The following is a 19,970-nucleotide window of genomic DNA, read 5'->3' as shown; positions in this document are numbered from 1 at the left end:
TCAGTTGTGTCTACGTCTCTGAGCTGTTTTTATCTTTTCCTGTGTAACCCTACTGAGTGCTCTTCTATTGTTCTTCCCAGCAGCTAACAGTTAATCCGTATTTATTGGTCTCCAGCGTGACGTCTGAGGAAACGGGCTGAGGAGCAGCAGTGAGTCAGAGCCGTGCAGCCGAGCTCAAACCCCCAGTGTTTGGACTCATCTGGCTTCTGAAGCGGTCGGACGCAACGGCTGGTGGTTTCCAGTTTAACACAGACTTGTCGTGGGAAACAAGCTGAGAAGTAAATTAGAGCCAGTTTGAGGATTGTTTTTATACAAAAAGAAGAAAAAGTCAGATATCCTTGATTTGTTCCGTCCATTGAAGCAACACTACAGACGACATCATTTGGTTGGCGGCTGAAAATGAGCCATATTGGCTGTAACGTAATCCTTTTGGGTAACAGCACCAGATCAAAGTTCGTCCACTAAAAGTGTTTGTTTTCCCCACGGACAGGCTCAGGTTGTTATTCTAAGTGAAAAGGATCCCTACAGAGAGAGACCTGGAAGATCCTTTTGGTTTAAAAGGAAACAGCTTTTATATCGCGTGGCTCAAACCGACCAGACTCCATTGACAAAATCTGTGATTTTATCTTGCGAGAACACAGGAGAGGTCGGTCTAGTGCCATAAACTGTATATATTTGACGTTACCCTTTGGGTTTTGTACGGCCACTTTGAGTTTCAGACATCTTTTTGGAGCCAGTGGAGTCGCCCCCTGCAGCCCATTAGGAAGAATTCAGGTTTAAAAGCACTTCAACATTGGCTTCACTTTTCAGGCCTGGAAGCTCCATCTTCTACATCTACTGCTGCCTCAATCACTTAGTTTGTTTGTGTTATTGTGCTACACAAATAGTGTTGGATCTGAAATTACTGTTTTTGTCAGTGGAGTCTGGTTAAACAAAAAGGATCCATCTTTGTAATGTTAACTTTGTTCTGCAGCCCGTGTGGCTCGTTCGCTTATCGTTCTCAGATGAAGCAATTTATTGGACCAAAACTTTTTGTAGTGTCCAAAATGTTTTAAAAAAACGGGGCCCAGGTTAAAAAAAGTACCCGTTATCTTTTAAATCTAACCGCTAGAAAGAAAAGTGCAGAAACTTAAATATTTGTTCTTCATTTTACAAGAAACGTCTTGTATTTTAAATGTTTCTGAAACAGCCAGATATTTCCCTCAGAAGGAGGTGGAGACCCAAAATGGAGCTAAAAGAGAGTGAATACTATATTTAAATCATGAAGCGGACACAAACAGAGATAATGCTAATCTATACTGGCTACACGGCAACAAACTTCCAATAAAATGCATTAAAGTTGTGCAGAAAGGTCTGAGAGGAGGATGAGGGTGAACCCACACAGGCTCAGAGGCTCGTTATGGGAGAAGATGGCTAAAATAGTCAAGTTCTTCCACCACAAACTGGGAAAACTGTTTCTGTGAGCAGCTGAGGGTTAGTGCTGTCATGTCGAAACAGGAAGGGGTCATGAAGGAAGGAAGGATGAAGAAAAAAAACCTGCACTGATCCCTCCCAAAAAGTCAGATGTATAAATCTAGCAGTAAATGGGTGTAAATCAGCGCTCAGACTGGGGAGTTGAGCCGTGAGGAATGCAGGCCCGAGGGAGGGGGCTGGTTTCTCGGCGTGAGAGCTCGTCTGATTCACCCTGATTCATCATAAAACAGCAGTTGTACAGCGAGTGAGGTTTGTTCTGCAGCACGGCTTCAGATCAGCGGCTCACTGGGCCTCAGTCTGCGGGAGACAATACGTGATGACGACAGCCCTCTTCAAAGGGAGCCTTTAGTCAAACATGCAGCCATCTGTGTTTGTGTTCAGACTGAAATTCCAGTTTCAGATAAATCCACAAGACTTTCCAACCACACAGTCGAATCATGATCGGTCTCTGTGTGGCCTGTTAATGTTTGTGTCCTCTCCTGGTGATTTATGACGCATCTCTCAAGGTTTCTGGCAGAAACTGTGTCTCAGGCTTTGATAAATAATCGTAAATGTCAAAACAGCAGGTTATTAGTTAAGACAGCGGGACAGAAGTGACCTGGTTCAACTTCTCATGCTTGTAAGATTCCTGACAAATAATTTCCTGACACACGTGGTAAAACAGACGAAGGCCGGCTGAGAGCGAGTCCTCGTCTGAACCGTAGAAACACTCAAACACAGGCAGGACGAGATAATCTGCACGGCTCAGTGACTCAGTGTTAATCATTCAGTGTGAGGGCTGAACAGTTGAGTCAAATTATCTCGATTGTTTCCAACTTCTCCTTTTTCAGATTTTTTTTGTTTTGTCACCGACTGTGTCACCACTTGAGAAATCACTGGTGATACCAAAGAAGTGAAAGCGGGTGTGTAACCACGGCTTGTTGCATCAGTTTTCTAAAGACTCGACGGTAATATTTCCAACTTTGTGTCAACAGTTTGTGTTTGAGACCCTTTCCTGTTTCAACATGACAGCACTAACCCTCAGCTGCTCACAGAAACAGTTTTCCCAGTTTGTGGTGGAAGAACTTGACTATTTTACCCATCTTCTCCCATAACGAGCCTCTGAGTCTGTGTGGGTTCACCCTCGAAACAAAATAAAGAACTAAAAACCGCACAGTTGATGTGGCAAACTTGTTAGCAAACAGTTTCTTATCTACACATCCAGAGGTTATGGAGCAACATTATCTCTCACTTGGAGTCATATTTGTGTTTGCTTCATAACTTAAATCTAATATTCACTCTCTTTTAGCTCCATTTTTGGTCTCCACCTCCTCCTGAGGGAAACATCTGGCTGTTTAGCTGCTGAATGCTCCACTAAGTTCAACAGCTAGTTGCTCACTGTAGGAAGGAAGGAAGGAAGGAAGTGAACAGTGGAGCTTCTTCTCTGAAATTTGAATTCAAACGAACCCATTCGAGATGATTCAAAGTGTTCGTTTTCACACACATTAAGTCCTGAGAGGAGCAAATTTGGCCATAAATGAACGATCAAAGGGTGTCCTTGTAGTTATCGATCAGGTTTCAGTGGAAAAAAAAAAAAAAAAAAGTGACTTTAAAAAGCATTTAAAACTATTTCTTCTTTTAAAATGAAGAGAATCGCCTGTGTGTATTTGTCATTTAGCCGTGGCTCACTGTTTGAAGGTCTTTAGCTAGCTAGCTCGAAGTAGACTAGGATCAAAGCTGTTTCCTTCATCTTTTTAATAAATATTTGACCTTAAAATGATTAATCCTCACAAATCTTTATCATAAAACATGAAAAAGAACAACATTCCTCCTCACCTCACTTTTTTTTTTGAGTCTTAAACAAAATGCTCAGATAGAAATGAGCTAAATATGAGATATCACGATGAAACGACGTCCTCCAGTTCGGCTGTAATAACCACTACATCTATCTAACAGCTTTAGTTGGTTTAGTGTCATTTCATTAAATCCATGAAACAAGAAACGCTGCTGAAGATGAAACCGGCGGCTCCAGGAGTAAAACAGTGAACTGAACATCAGAATCATGCCAAAGTCTTTTTTTTTTATTTCATTACCAGGCAAACATTTGATCTTTATACAATAAAACCTCTAAAATTAAACATTCAGAGACGACTTTAAACCATCAGATGGAAACAAATACTTAAATGAAAACAAAACTGACGAATCGTGTTACTTAAATACAAAAAAACAGACTCTTTTTTTCTCTCCATTGCACTTCAGCTTCATAAATACAACTCTGGAAGTTTATTTCTCTCCGGCCCAAAGGAACCACACCACGACTCAGCTACCACCCGAGAGCATAACTGCAGTACATTCATCTATTTCACTATCCTGCTTTCCTGTGAGCTTCTCTCATCTATCTCATCGCTCACATCCATCTGACTGCAGATCACAGGACGAAGACGCCCACTCCATGTCACACTGACGCCGGGTTCATGTCATGTGGGTTAATTATGGGAAGCAGTCCCGGGGTTTTTTTTTTTTTACGACCGGAGCTCAAAGGATCAGTTATTGATTATCCTGCAAACCGTTTCGATAACTGATTGTTTCGGTGGCTTTTCAAGCAAAAACACCAAATATTCTCTGGTCACAGCTTCTCAAACGTGATGATTTGCTGCTTTTTCTTCGTTTTCTACATTTTTTTTTAATTGTAAAACTTTGGGTTTCAGACTGTTAGTTGGACAAATTAAGCTAATAATAGTGAAAATAATCACTCCCATTTGCTGCGAGCGAGTTCAAATCATCAGATCACAGTCAGTCAGTAGGTTGTGTGAGGGTTAAAACACTCTACAGTGACGTTATAGCGCTATATTCATTAAATGTGATATTAATCTCCTTGAAATACAAAACACATCCATGATTATTTTTAAAAAGACCCTGAAAAACATTTAAGGCAGCAAATAATCTCAGTTTGTCTTCTGATCATCTTCTTGATTAAATGATTCATTCTTTTTTCTGCCAGATGTGAGAAAACAAACCAGCAGTGGTCTGAAAGCACAATATATTTATTTCACTGTCACATAAAACAAAGAAAAACAGCAAATCCTCACATCGGAGAATGTTGCAGCTTGCCCATTAATTTTCTTTTAATCACAAATGGCTTAAACACAATGTTCCCTCCCTGTGGGGAGCGATGAGGAGACGATAACCTTCCTCACACCAACACAGGTCATTATAATAACAGATTAATCAGCTGATATTATCTCCACCAAAATGGTCGACCTCTAAAAAAACTAATCTTTTCCACAGCGGTTTATCTCCACGAACCAACAAATAACAGCAGCACATTCGTTTCTCGCATTTTACTTTGCAGATTTTCTAGAAATTAGTTTAAAATCGGCACTAATTTTGAACAGAAACTCGCTTCAGCTCTCTTTGACATGAACGCGGCACAAACCACCCAGTGAGATATCATGTGCACATAAATGAGACGACAAAAACCCACGGTGTGGTGAAAAAGTGTGAAAGAAAACAAACAGATGTACGTTATAGATACATATATAGAAACATAATGGCCTGCCACGTCTGTCACATATATCATGACAAAAGACTTTCCGCCTATGATATGCAACACTTTATTTATAAAAACTTAACTCAAAATAACATTTACATCGAGTCTAAACCCAGACTGTGTATAGTAAAATATATCTAACTGATTATGAGCGACAGTTTTTTGTCTGGTCGGGTTTTGGCAGCCTGGAACGTTTCATCGGGAACGAACTCTTTGCAGAGAGGATACATGGGAGTATCAAAGTGCTGTTTGCTTCATTGTAATTTCCTCCTCGACCCCCCGCACCACACCCACGACCACTTCCTGTGTTTTCCTTGCATGTCACAGGGTTGAACATGTTTCCACACGCCTGTCCGACACCCTCCTCCCCCTCCTCCTCCCCCTCCTCCTCCTCCAGTGCCATAAATCCACCTCACATCCACAAATCCGGTGCTACAGTTTTGCAGTAATAGTAAAAATGAATATCATCACTTTGTTTTTTTTGAATTATGATGAATATTGTGCAGCAAAAGGAAAAAAAAAAAAGTAGAGTGAGACAGCTTCATTGTTTTCTCATATAAAAACAAGAATATTCATTGTTCGAAGCTTCCACCATGTGAGACGATGGGAGCGGACAGACGCCACCTAGCATGTGGGATCTGCTTTTTTTTTTGTTTTTCCAACGAAGATCAGGAGAGCCATCTTTTTCTTTTTTTTTTCTTTTTTTTTTTAAGAGAATATCTGAGTCCATGTATACAACTGTACAACGTGTGACGCCGCTCTGCTGCGCTAACAGCTCTCAGTCTTTAGTGTTACTCGGAGCACAGGCGGGGTGGTGGTGGTGGTGGTGGTGGTGTGGTGGTGGAGGAGACTTACGCGTTTCTCTTTTTTAATTTTGTAGTTAAAGTTTCGTATTTCGTCCAGCTCCAGTCTTGGTCCTTGAGAGAGGAGAACCACGGCGTTAATGGAATTAAACAAAAGCATCCTTAAAAATGTTTGAATATTTCTAATAAAATAAATAAATTAATAAATCCTGTAAAGGAAGCAGCAGCTCAACGTGAAAACACTGTTAGCTTTTCTAAAACTAGAAAAAGTTTGTACTAAAAAAAGTATTTACATTTAATAGAATCATTTTTCCACCCATCTTGGATGAAGCTATTATTTGCTGCACTGTCACACAGCCACACACTAAACCTGTGTCTTTATTAACTGATGTATTGAGTGTAATTAACGCTAATCTGGATCATCTGTGTCACTATAACAAGCACAACCCAGTGTAATCACCTCTCAGCCTATTTAAACATCCATCTAACATGATAAGATTGTTTCAGTGCCGTTTACAAAAATGCTTTATTATTATTATAGTAAACAAAATTGTCACAATGCAGTAGATAATTATCCTTTACTCAAAAACACCTTTAAGCTCAGAGAAGGTGGAGTAGTTGACGTTAGCTTGTCTTAACTGTCCTGCAAATAATACAGGAGTTAATGTACTTTAGAGCCACTTTGCTGTTTTCCTCTAATTTAAGTGTCACTTTCACGGCTGACTTGACGGATGTCTGTGCTTTGCTGAAACACCACCGAAGAAGAAGACGAGCTAACGAACTCACCACTATGCTTTTGGTCTGTTCATCAGCAGCCTCCTGCATCAGGCTGGTCAGCTGACTGAGGTACTTCTGATTCTCCTGCAGCAGACGCGGCGCAGCATCACTGAAGGGAAACACCGTCACACACAGGAGATTTTAGTATTTTACCGGGGGGGGGGGGATCTGTGCTAATTGATCTGAATAAAAATACAGACACAGAACAACACAATACAACTAGAGATGGAGATTAAGAAGCTGCTCCAAACTGTCCTGCTTTTTTTAGTTGCAAAACAATACGATCCTCCCACAGATAGCGGACGTTAAAGGAGAACTATTTATTTGTTGTTATCATCTCCTGAGAAATAGAGTCGACAGGACGGATCAATCCCGGGGAGGATGAGTGACTTCTGCTCAGAAAGAAGCCTGACAGAGGAAAACCTCCAAAGCTACAACAACAGCAACAGCTGTCACTATATGGAATCAGGTTTGTTTCAAAAGTTTCAAGCAAAACTTATTAAAAGTCAATCAAAATAAACGGATTTGAGAGAGAAAAAAATGAACTCAAGCAAAAAATTATAACCTTCAAAATAAAAAATGTCTCTTGAAAACAAATAACTCTGTCTTTTATTTTGTTCTAGGATGTAGTTTTGCTCTCGCCCTCTCTCTCTCTTTTGGTTACGCTTCTGGCTTTTTCGTTTGCGCTGCCAGATTCTTTGTTTGAGTTTTGACTCAAACCTGTCGCATGGGCGGGCTCTTTCAAGGCCGCGTTCCTATTGGCTGTTGAGTTTTTGAGCGACACGGCTGTGACCCGGAGGTTGTTCCCCTGTTTGCTTGAATTGACTCCTGAGGATCTATAAAGTCTTTTGAGCTTTTTCTAATCACCAAGCGGGAGAAAGACTCTTTATTCGCCATGAAGAGGAAGCATAGGGGGGCATACAAGCAACTACTTCAAGATCAAAGTAAGTACTAATCACTGTATGTAGTTTTTTTAAAAACTTTATAGATCCACAGAGTTATTTGTTTTCAAGAGACATTTTTTACTTTGAAGGTTATAATTTTTTGCTTCAGTTCATTTTTTTCTCTCTCAACTCCATTTATTTTGATTGACTTTTAATAAGTTTTGCTTGAAACTTTTGAAACAAATCTGATTCCATATCACTAAATATTAACCTGCTGGAGGCGAACATCATTTATGCAGTCAGTTATTCTGTGTTCTCTGCTTACACTGATCATTTGTGTCCACACAGTTAAACATGAAAACACATGTGTGAATGAGTGAATGAGTCACCTGTCATTTGGCCCAGGTAGGGAGGTGAGGGGATGTGGGGAGCTGACCGGTTGCGCTGACTGTGACCACTGAGAAACCTGCAGCAGGTTGGACGACTCTGGACTCGCTGCTATCGAGTTCCTTGACGAGTTTTGGGCCTGGAAGAGAGAGGAGAGAGAGGAGAGAGATGAAACTGGCAACACACGGCAATAATGACCACGATGTCTGTCTCCTACAGAAGGAATGAAGGCAGCACAACGTCCTGCTGTCTGTTTTTGGTCATTTAGAGTTGGCAAGAGGAGACCAGACAGCGCCAAAGCTGACAGCAGCAAATATTTTAATAACTGATTCATCATTTAGGTCCGTTTCCAAGCAAAATGTTGAAACCGATTCATATTCTAGCTCCTAAATTGGGGTTATTTCTTCTTTTCTTTCGTCTTTTGTGACAGTAAACTGAATTTTTTTGGGTTCAGGACTGATTGTCGGACAAAACTAGCAAAAACAAAACGTCGCTTTGGGCATTATTTTATCACATTTTGTAATCAGATGATTAAAATAGAAATAATCCGCAGAGGAGCTGATAATGAAAATAATCGTCTGTTTCTGGCCAAAGACGACACAAGAAGCTTTAATTCAATTACAGGAGATTATTCCAAGTATAAAAACAAAGCAGACAGATCCCTCAGTGAACATATGTAAGTGTTGATGAACGGAAACTGACATGTCACTAAATATAAAATCAAATAAACGCAGCTGAATCACTTACACAGGCGATCTTCAGTAAATGCCAGAACTCTCTTTGTCTCTTGATCTGCATCTGCATCACCGTGTTGTCAGCATCCTTGATGTTCTCCAGGGTTTTCTCAATCCGTGGAAACAAGTCAATGATTTTCTGTTTGCTGATCAGGATTTTACTGTTGGGGCAGACGTTAACATACAGTGTTGGTGCTGCGGCTCTTTGACCCTTTAAAGTGTGGAAGTTAAAGGTCAGCCTGAGCTCCTTTGGTGTTTTTGCCTATTGTGACGTCATTTCTTGGAGGATCTTCAGATGCTTCATATCCATAAAATCTGCACAACCTCAGATTAACTGTTACACAAGTCAGTAAACCAGAATAATTGGAGACACAAAACCTACTGATCAAAAACAATTCTGAACATAGAAACAGAAACTAAAGATCTGTGAACCCTCCAGAAGAGTTCTGAACTGTTTCACGTCTTAGTTTCTGAGCGAGGCTCATTTTTATGAGCAGAGAGCGACGGAGATTTGATGGAACAGAAAGATTTCCCCAGAGCCTCCACTGGTGTTTCTGCTTATTGTCCTCATGGAGGCCTCCATAGACCTCCACTACACACTATAGACCTCCACTACACACTATAGACCTCCACTACACACTAACACACTGACTAACTAACACACACACACACACACACACTATAGACCTCCACTACACACTATAGACCTCCACTACACACTAACACACTGACTAACTAACACACACACTATAGACCTCCACTACACACTGACTAACTAACACACACACACACACACACACACACACTATAGACCTCCACTACACACTAACACACTGACTAACTAACACACACACACACACACACACACACTATAGACCTCCACTACACACTAACACACTGACTAACACACACACACACACACACACACACACACACACACACACACTATAGACCTCCACTACACACTAACACACTGACTAACACACACACACACACACACACACACACACACACTATAGACCTCCACTACACACTAACACACTGACTAACTAACACACACACACACTATAGACCTCCACTACACACTAACACACTGACTAACTAACACACACACACACACACACACACACACACACACACACTATAGACCTCCACTACACACTAACACACTGACTAACTAGCACACACACACTATAGACCTCCACTACACACTAACACACTGACTAACTAGCACACACACACACACACTATAGACCTCCACTAACTTTTTTACTCTACACACTGAGGATCTGCAGCTAGTTTCACATGTTATATGAATCTTTATTCTAGCTTTCAAATTGCCATTAAAAAAACGACAGCCTGACATGTTGCTGAACTGATCTCTGGTAGCTGACGGGCAGGAACAAAGCTCAGAGGTCAGAGGGAACATGTATTCTGAGAGCAGATGGTCGCCCTCGTGAATAAAACTCTGATCTTCTCCCCGTCTGGTGCGACACGCCGGGACACAAATACGACAATCCATTCATTCATTTAAAAAAATCAACACATGAAACACCAGATTATGTTGAAAATGGAGGATTTTTCAAGGAATATGAAGCATAATAAGCGTTTTGCTGTTATTCAAGACTATTCTGACAGCCCCACTGGAGTAAAACACTGAGTGTCTGTGAGTGTTGGACCCGACGCTCACCTGAGGTGGGTGTACAGATCATTGAGGACCTTGTCTTGGTTCTGGACGGTCTGAATGATGGCCTTCACCATCTCGGAGCTGTCGCTGCTCACATCGGTCTCGGGCGCTACGGGAAACGCATCAGATAAACCAGTGAACACACACTTCACTGCACAGAAAAGGATTCATGCATCATCTGTTTTGATGACTGAGGAAACACAAGACGTTATTAAAATGCTTCTTACTTTTGCATTTCATCTTCAGTTGCTTGTAGAGCTCAATCGCCTTGTCTTCTCTGCAATAAATGATTTAGTCAGATTTAAACGTCCGCGGCGTGAAGAGCCGCCAGTGGCTCAAATAACACATATTAGAAAAACTCTCAAAGCAAATAAAGGCTAACCGCTGTTTATGTTGTGGTCTTTTAAACAGCAGATTGTTGTCTGATTTAGCGAATCAAAAACGCCGGCGGTCGTCCGTAACATCTTGTTTGTTTGCCCCACAGCAGCGACACCAGTCGCCGCTCATACAGCAGCACAGAGGAGCGCCTGTTCGCTTTTAAACAACAAACTCATTAACTATAATCTCGCAATGGCAGGTGATGGGTGGAAGGCTGCTCTGGGGCACATGTGAAGACATCTCAATCCAGCGGATGATGTAACAAAAATTCCCAGAATTGACTATGAGAAAAGAGAGTGACTTGTGGAAACACTTCATGACGGCCTGGGGGACTTTCATGGGAACATAATCTAGTGTGCGGACTCTGTTTCTATGTTTTCTACTCTCTTTTTGACAGATGCACAGGATCAAACCTTCATGTTGTCTTCACTGTCAACAATCTCCACTGGCAGATCAAACAGAAACTGCTCAGTCACAGTTTGTGTGCTCTCTGCAGCATCTCTGTATCCCCGACGTGTAGCTATGCAGCCTACACGTGTAACTGGTGTGTAAAATGACAAATTACAGGTCGATTTCCGGTGGGGACCTTTGTTGCGGCACTTTTCTGTCTGTATGTGCTGTAAAACTCTCATAATCAAAAGAATTACTTTATCAAGATGACTGACGAATGATCTGGTCTGAGCATCGAATTGCTGTTAATAAGGTGATCAATACTATGCAGGATTTGTTGGCTCCTTCTAAGACAAACATCTGTTCTGTAAAAAAGAGAATTTTGACCCGATTGTGGTGTTTGATGAACACGTAGGTGTTACTAGACTTATAATCATCTGCAGAAAACTCAGTAGAAAGTTTGGAAATCATTTAAAAAAAAGGAGCAAAAAGTTAGGTGCTATCAAAAATTATGCAACTAAAGTGCAAACACAACATCAGAAAGCATCATTATCATCACTTCTGTCTTCCAAATGAACCAAACAGCAGACAAAGACTGTTGGTGACAACCGAGGAGCCGACATATCGCCGTGTATGACTCCAGTGTGGCGGGTCAACACTCACAGCTGCTCCATCTTGTCTCCTTGGCGTCGAGCGTACGGACTCCTCTGAAGTTCAACTATCTCAGAGTGCAGAGCCAGGATCTCGTCATCCAAGTGGCTCACCTCCGCCACCTGCAGGACAAAGCGGGAACACGTCAGGGCTGCCGCCGTCAGGATTTGCACACAGAAATGTAACAGGCCGTTTGAAAAATCAGACGTTTACCTGTGCAAAAGCAGCAGCTCTTTCCTCGTTCTCCTGCCAGGCTTTCAGCATCTTCTCAGAGGCTTCGCACAAACACAGACAAGCTCATGAAAACAAACATCTCGCTCAGTGCTCTTAAAATATTTCCATATTTCATTAAATGAAGGCAAAACATCTGCCAGTAAACACTCACATATGCCATAGTGCATCTGATCGCTGTATTTTTCCAGGTCGTACTGGATGCTGCTCTTGAAGAAGTCCAGTTTGGCCTTCAGCTGCTGAGAGAAGCCAAACATGCTGTTCTTATACCTGGTCAGGTTGGTGTTGTAGCGCAGGAGACTCAACCTGGACGGGCAGGGAGGAGACAATTTAGAGTTAGAAAGGTTTGAACGTAGAAAAAATATATACTACAGCAGAGTCTTGGGTCCAAAACTCTTCTGAGGCGGCTGGTTTCTTCATAATATTACTAGTATCTGCAGGTGTGAAGCTATGATGGGGGCAGCTGACTGTGTGTAACATAAATTATAACTCCCAATATTTGATCAAAGGTTTAAATTAAATTATCAGTAGTACAGAGACTGTTTGGAAGGTTTCTTTGCCAGTTTCATGATCATTAAAAGTGCAGTGTGTAGGATTCAGGTGGCTCTACTGTATGTTTCAATAGTGTTTAACCACCTGAAACTAAGAGTCTGTGTTTTTGGGAACAGTTCCTTTGTCCGCCATTTTGTGCCATCAGATTTCTACCGCAGCCCTGGATGGACAACCAGAGCCTTTCACAAGTTTGCAGCTTGAATTTAGTGGCACAAATGCAACAATTTGAAGACCAAGAAGAAGAAAGAAGAGGAGGGGATGAGACTTATTATTTAGCACAAGAAAAAGCAAAGGAGCTTAAATCCTTGTCAGCCACCGTAGTTTCTCTACATGCATGGAAAGGGAGGGGCGAACCAGGGATATTTGCTTGGCTGCGATCTGTAACTTCACCACTAGATGCCACTGAAGCCTCCACACTGCACTTTTAAAGTATGGTGAGAAAAAGTAGAGACAGTATGACCTCATTTTTCATTACTATATCACCTTCTTTCAGCACGTCCCAGCAGTATATAACCAAACTTCCTATTGATATAATCACTTACATCAACACAACCTGGACACGGACAGGCAGCAGAAAACAGATGGGTGATGGATTCTTTCAAACGTTTGCTAAAATCCCCACTTTTGTAATGACACAGCGAACTTCCTGGCTGCTGCAGCTGCAATAATGCCAGGACTGAAACTGAAACAGCCTCCTGCAGCAGTATCAGCTACTGCAATCTTTCACTCAATCACTTTTACTTCACAGGTGTGTTATGTTTGACGACAGCCTGCAATCTGATACAAAACATTTTATAAAGCAGGCTAGAGAACATATTTACGCCTTTTGTAAATTAAATGCCAGACTTTTAAATGCCTTTTTAGGCATCCTGTGGATGATCTATACAGTAAGAGACATGATCCAGACTCAGTAGGGAGAATAAAAACCTTTACATGATTCTGCCGACAGAAAATATCGTCAACATTAGCTGAATTTCTGCCATTTCCTGCGTTTTCTTTTTAAGCTTGGCTGCCAATTTATCCCATCACCCCCTACTGCGTCACCAAACTTTGATGGCATAGAAGCAGAATATTAATCCAGAGCTTCTTTAAAAACAGGTCATGTTCTTGCTTCTTTCGTCAACTGAATATAAATGCACCTCGTGATGTGTTTATGGTTTTAAAAAAAAAAAAAAACAGATTACAGACTCACATAGCAGCCCTCTGTCCTTGGAAAAGCCTGCTGTAGTCCTCCTTCAGGCCACAGATGTAGCTCACGGCTTCACCCCAAACCTTCTTCAAGACAACCAGGGGCAGCTGTGTCTTGGCCTCTTGTACTGCAAAGTTAAATAATAAACAAATAATGTTAAATGATAGCTGAGAAGGGTTGTAGTGGGAGTGTCACCTGAGCTAAATATATTCAAACTAATGCTTCAAGGTACATATTATAACTTGCTTAATTTCACAAGTAACTTAAAATAAACTGACCTATAGTGTTGACTTTATCGGGCAGTTGTCTGGCACTGAGGGGACCAGAGTACTTGGTGATGCTCTTGTCAAACAGGTAGACGATGTAGCTGTCCCACCCTCTCTACACAGGAGAGAAGAAAACTGAGACACTCATATTCACACCACCAGGACACGTTCCTGAAGGTGGCTTTAATTCCAACAGGAGCGTTTTTCACCGTCAGAATATTTATGTTTACATCCGTGGTGAAATACACCGTTTCTCAAGTTTCCTCCTATGTGCATTTAAAATTAGGAAATTGTAATTATAATTGTTTAATTTCTGTTGATGCACAAGAGTCAACTTACGACTCCATCGAGGACACACTGTGCAGCGGGCTTCCTGGGATCCAGTGACACTCCCGTCTCCTGCAGCAGCTCCTGGTTCACTACTTCGATCTTGGTGTCGGCCTCGATGCGCTTCTGCAGACTGTGCAGACTTTCGTCCGGAGTCAACTGGACAGAGTGGACCTGAGCTGTGGCCATGTTCAGGATGTGGACGACCTGCAGAGACACGTACATGTGATCGATGGTCTACTGAAATGTTTGGTGTGAGACTTTCTAGTCATTACATCACATCCTCATTCACACATCATTTAGGTTCAGTGTCTTGCCCAAGGACACTGATACGCTGACTCATAGGAGCCGAGGATCAAACCGCTTGATGGACGACCCACAGCCATCCCATTTAGCACAGAGCGCTGACCTGTAAACACACTTTAATGTGTAAAATCAGCACACTTCCCTTTTAACCCTATGAAAACTGACGGCCTGCATGTGGGCCACCTCCCTCACCGGGGGGGAGGCGTTCTTAGCAAGTTCCTGTTTTAATCGAAGATAAAAACTATAATAGATTAATTATTTTTGCACTAGAAAGCCGAGAGATCAGGCTATAGATTGCACCTCAAAAAAGTAACTGGTTCAAAAAACCTCGAGAGTGTTAAGAAATATTCCTTTTATGTTTCTACAGTCAGAATTGTTTTGGATCAATATGTTTTGTGTCTTTATTTTATTCTGATTTACAGACTTCTGTAACCTTTTAGCTGAGGTTGTACAAATTTTAGGGATATGAACAAATGACTCACTGGCAGACCTTTAAATTAAATGTTGCATCAGCTTTCAACAAAGGCCAAACATTTCAACATCTGCTTCCATTAATACTAAACTGTTGGCATGAAACTCTCTGATCTGTTACTTCAAACTGATGTCAGTGTTACTATAAACTATTTTTAAGATAAAAATCTGTGTTGATATTGGTACAGAAACTATTGTATCAGCCCAGATGATGACAGAATAACCATCAACACTTTCACTGTATCAGTTACAAGAGAAATATATAAATGACAAGAGTCGTGCCTGCAGCTCACCTTCATGCTCAGTATCTGCTCCAGCAGTTCGAAGCAGTGGGGTTTCTTGGTGTCGAGGTTGATTCTGCCTCCTCGCTGGACAGGATCCCACTTTAACATCAGCTGGAGCAGCGCCTCCATTGGATCCGACAGCGTCCTGCATGACAGCAATTAAATTATATGTGTTCAAGGAGAGAACGCAGCCAGAGGGTTGAGTCTATCATCCTTTTCATTAGCATGGACAGCGGTGGGATCTCCTGGAACGCTACGGTGTCTGAAGTGAGTGTGTTTGTGGTAATCCCAGGGTGCTAACCTGCTGAGATTGTTGGGGTAGGGGAGGTGTGTGGAGAACCGGACTTCTCCGTTCAGGTCCTCCACAGCCATGATGTCTTTTGGACCTTTATTCCTCACTTTGCTGGCCCTGTGGATCAGAGGAGACGAGACAATGACGGATTATTTTACATCGCACAGCGTTTCCAATTAAACGACTTGAAAGATTTTCCATACAAAGCACAACAACATGCAGTAGTTTAGTGGAAAATTCAATATGGACTCCTGGACTGGTTTAGATATAGTAAGCACAGCTACTTTAACCAGCTCTAATTATCCACATCTGTTTCCTTCTGTGTGCAAATAGAGTTATTACTGGTCCGCTGAGCTCTGGGGATCCCCTTCATCTACAGGAGTGGCTGCCTTACTTGGGTTTTATTTGACGGGGTAAGCCTTGCTATTGTTGCTAAAAGTCTATTAATGGATTTCTTCACTCCAACAATTATTCTGTGTCTTGCACAGATTTGGGAGATGATCGTGCTCTTAGTTTTGGAACAATGGCTCAAACTATTTGGAGGTTTCAGACGATCTAAACAGGAAAGATAACTTTGCTGTGGACTACAACTTGACAATTTTTTTTGCCTGCTGTGTTTCCATTTTGGCAAAGTGGCAACCGATAGAAGTATGCAGACTTAGATACTAGGGGCTCCTGTTTGTGATGTACACGTGAATGTAAAGACAGCCATCACTGGATTAATTTGACATAGAAGGAAACTTAAAAACATGATTATTCTCAGGCAGGTTCTGGGGTTGTATGATTCTTAAGTGGATTTCAGGGCATTTATTCATGATTTGACTGAGTTATGACTCAGAAAAAGAGTAAAATATTTGACACAAGTGTCACAGTGTCGCCTCTCCTGCTATACATCAAGCTAGCTCAAGCCACCAACATTTGTTTATCCAATAAACAACAATTATATTACAACTAATAATAATAATTAAATCACTCCTGTATGTCATAATATTTTGTTTAGCAGGTCAACTCACCACTGCACAGGTTGCAGGTTGTGCAGGAATGGACGGAAACCACAGCTGCATTCAAAAACCATCGTACCGAAGCTCCAGTAGTCCACAGTAACAGTGTATGGCTTATTCTCAAACAGCTCAGGTGCCTGCAGAGAACACGTTTCAACATCAAGAACTATGCAATCCATCTTGACATTTTCCCCCCCAATATGGTAAGCGATGGTATAATTTTCTACTTTTCATTCTATACCTGCTTTTTAGTTACAGAAGAACACAGTTAATAATTAGCACCGCTACATGTCATTATTTGTCAGCAGGAAGAAGATTAAAGGATTTCAAAGCATAATTAAGATAAGAACATAGGTTACATAAAGCTTGGAGCATCTGAGGTTAAAGAAATAGTTGCTTGTTTGCTTTAGTGCTTACCAGGTACTGAAGCGTCCCCACAAAGGAGGTGCACAGACTTCCCTGGTCCAGGTCTTTAGCGTAGCCCAGGTCAATGATTTTGTGAACCAGCTGTAGAAGATTAAGTCAACATAAGTTTCTTCCAGGTGTACAATCAAACAGAGCGGGTGCTAAATCAAACAGTGGCAGTTTACCTTTCCGTTGATATCTTGCAGCACTATGTTTTCCGGTTTAAGGTCTCTGTGTATGATCTTGTTTTCATGCAGATACTGGATACCAGATCCTGGAGCAGAAAGCGGTGGTTTTAACCGAATGATAAAGCCCTAAAACGTCTGAATGAAAGAGCTGCATGTAGAAAAACACTGGACATACCAACATCATTCAGTAATGAAAGCACTTCGCTTTCTTTCAAACCGCAGCAGTTTTCAGGTTTGCTCAGCATCTGCAACCCACACAAATGCAACTGTGTCACATCTGCAGTAAATCTACATTATGTGACAGAACAGTGATACATCCTGATATGCTAAGGATTTATATGCTGCTTTAAAACAGTTACAAAACAACAAAATCAGCCTTCAGCAACATGCTATGACTGTGTGTATCTTGTATGGCTCACAGTATGTGATGCAACTCAGAGCTAACTGTGAGGGACGTAGGGAGGGAGAATGGCAAGAAGGATCAGCAGCACCGGACTCTCAGCTCTGGTGCTGAAAGTTAATGACGTCTGCTGAACTACTTCTGAACCAAACGATGGTACGAACTCTTTTATTGCCGTACAATGTGACAGACTCAGACCTTTTTTTTCTGCGTTCAAGTTAACTCAAGTGCACCTACAGCTGCTGCTCATCTAGACAGTCAGAGTCTCGTCTATGTTTTCCAGTACAAGCGCACAATTCACAGCAAAAATAGTCGTACTTGACGACATCATACCAGCAACATTATACACACACACACACACACACTCTACCCTTCCTGTATCTGTTTAAAATTAAGAGCCATGTAGCGTTTCTGTGGGCAGGACGCAAACAAAGATGTTTATTTGATGATCATAATCAAAGGAAAACTCAAAGTACAAAGATAGGCTTACTAGCAGAAAGAAACATTTTATAACTGAGTTGTCTGACTGTGTACGGCTGTAAAGTCTAATAAAACAATCAGGAATCTAAGTCAGGCTCACGTCATCATTTCCCAAAAGTCGCCCCCCCCCCCACATCTACACTAAAATGTGAGGTGGGTGGTTTCAGATTCATCCACAGACTGCAGTTAAAAAGCGCCATTTTTGGGAGTGAAAAACTTTGTGTTAGTGTGGATGGAAAGACAGAAAAACTTCTTGCCAAGAGTCCCTCACCTTCCTCAGGTCTCCCCTGGAGCAGTACTCCATGGCCAGCAGTGGAAGATCATTTAGGGCTATGTGCATCATTTCCTCTGGGACATCTCGGGCTGTCACAACATTGATGTGATTTAACCTGAGTGAGAGAGAGGGAGTCATTACCACATTACTATTTAATGATGCCCATTCAGATTCTGCACAGTCATCCACTGCTGCAGTGCCTGCAACATACTTCAGAATGTCTGCAGCATTAAGGTAATTAATAACTTATAATAACTGTGATTAAATACATTTTCCACACTCCAGCAAATAAATTTGGGGTTTTTTTGTGCATAATTGAACTACAAATTGCATTTTTTTTGTGCATCCCTGTGTTGTAGACTGACAAATACATCAGCCTTGAGTATTGTTACACCACTATGATACCCGACCATCAATGCATGATGTATTTTTTACCAATAAAAGAGATTATAAATGTACAAAAATGAGACTAACTTTTTCATGATCTGGATTTCTCTGCTCCATCTGTCCTTATTCCTCATTGTGAGCTCAAGACGGCACATTTTCACAGCTAGTTTTTCATTTGTTTCCTGGAGAACAGACAAGAGAAGTTCCATTATTATATCACTGACATAAAATCATTCCCAAAAACAGCAGTTTGTGTGTGGATTTGGAGGAGCTATCGCCCACATGTCCTCAGAAAATGCAGCAACAAATAAGAGGACTTTAATAATCCCAATAGGAAGTAGATAAGCAGTGCCACAATTATTATACTGGTCATCTTTGCATCGTGCTTCTTCGTGTCTAAAGGAAGTTTAGTGTCATATGTCTCAGGGTTGTAAGGCTCTAAACTTACATGATGTTGGTAGAGGTAAACATGGGCAAAACCGCCCATGCCCAGCCTCTCTTTCAGCTCCCAGTCTCCGCAAACCTGGTTCTGCCTGAAGGGAGGGTTCTCCATTGTTGTCCTGGAAAAAGCTGGACAGCAAAAGGCCGACAGTCATAACAGCCCACAGTCATTTCATCCCAATGCACAAACAGCCTGAACCTAGCTAAACAAAAACTATCACAGCTTATGGAGCAGGCTACATCCTGTAGCCGCTGCAAGGCTAAAGCCAGATTACACCTTCAATCACACACTAACGCTGTCAAACTGACATGTAGTGACGGTGTGACACGAGCAACATATTCACCTAAATATAACAGGTATGACCAACACACCGCTGAAGCTAACTGTTTTTATGTTTAGCTAGCCAACAGCAGCCTCACACTCCAGGAAATAGACGGCGCCCTGCGTTAGCTTCGTTAGCATTAGGAAACAGCAGCTTCTGGGCCGCTTTAGAGACGTTTCAGTGGATGTTTCCGGGTCGAGCTGGCGGCAGAGCGGGTCCAGACACTTACTTCGTGTTTCTATGAAGGTGTCATGAGCCGTTTCTCGGTACAAACGTGTGTGAACGTGTGTAAATGTGCGCCGTCCTGTTGTTTTCAGGTCGATGCACCGCGAGACTGTGTACTTTCCTGTCCGACGTCACAGGAAACCCCGGATGTGAGGGCGCGTTCAACACTGCAACGTTTAAAAAAAACTGTTTAAAAAAAAAAACTCCAAAACAAACGACGTTAAACAACAAATAA

General features: G+C 41.7%; 1 protein-coding gene across 1 annotated transcript; it reads right to left on the bottom strand.

Annotated features, from left to right (window-relative positions):
• Positions 1 to 5,474: 5,474 nt before the first annotated feature.
• LOC139219500 (inhibitor of nuclear factor kappa-B kinase subunit alpha-like) lies at positions 5,475 to 19,814 on the bottom strand. Its single transcript, XM_070851377.1, has 22 exons — positions 19,740 to 19,814; positions 19,195 to 19,316; positions 18,834 to 18,928; positions 18,357 to 18,474; positions 17,381 to 17,450; positions 17,203 to 17,291; positions 17,030 to 17,119; positions 16,625 to 16,749; positions 15,621 to 15,728; positions 15,329 to 15,464; positions 14,271 to 14,465; positions 13,944 to 14,046; positions 13,669 to 13,792; positions 12,079 to 12,230; positions 11,907 to 11,968; positions 11,706 to 11,815; positions 10,502 to 10,551; positions 10,278 to 10,383; positions 8,601 to 8,748; positions 7,856 to 7,992; positions 6,592 to 6,691; positions 5,475 to 5,919 (listed from the first exon to the last, which is right to left on the bottom strand). Exons 2-22 carry the CDS (start codon positions 19,297 to 19,299, stop codon positions 5,854 to 5,856), a joined length of 2,289 nt encoding a protein of 762 aa, XP_070707478.1. The 5' UTR covers positions 19,300 to 19,316; positions 19,740 to 19,814; the 3' UTR covers positions 5,475 to 5,853.
• Between the last annotated feature and the right edge of the window lie 156 nt (positions 19,815 to 19,970).

The sequence above is a fragment of the Pempheris klunzingeri genome, chromosome 20 (assembly GCF_042242105.1).
Source record: "Pempheris klunzingeri isolate RE-2024b chromosome 20, fPemKlu1.hap1, whole genome shotgun sequence".
NCBI classification, from domain to species: Eukaryota; Metazoa; Chordata; class Actinopteri; order Acropomatiformes; family Pempheridae; genus Pempheris; species Pempheris klunzingeri.
This window is presented reverse-complemented; position numbering and strand designations above follow the sequence as displayed.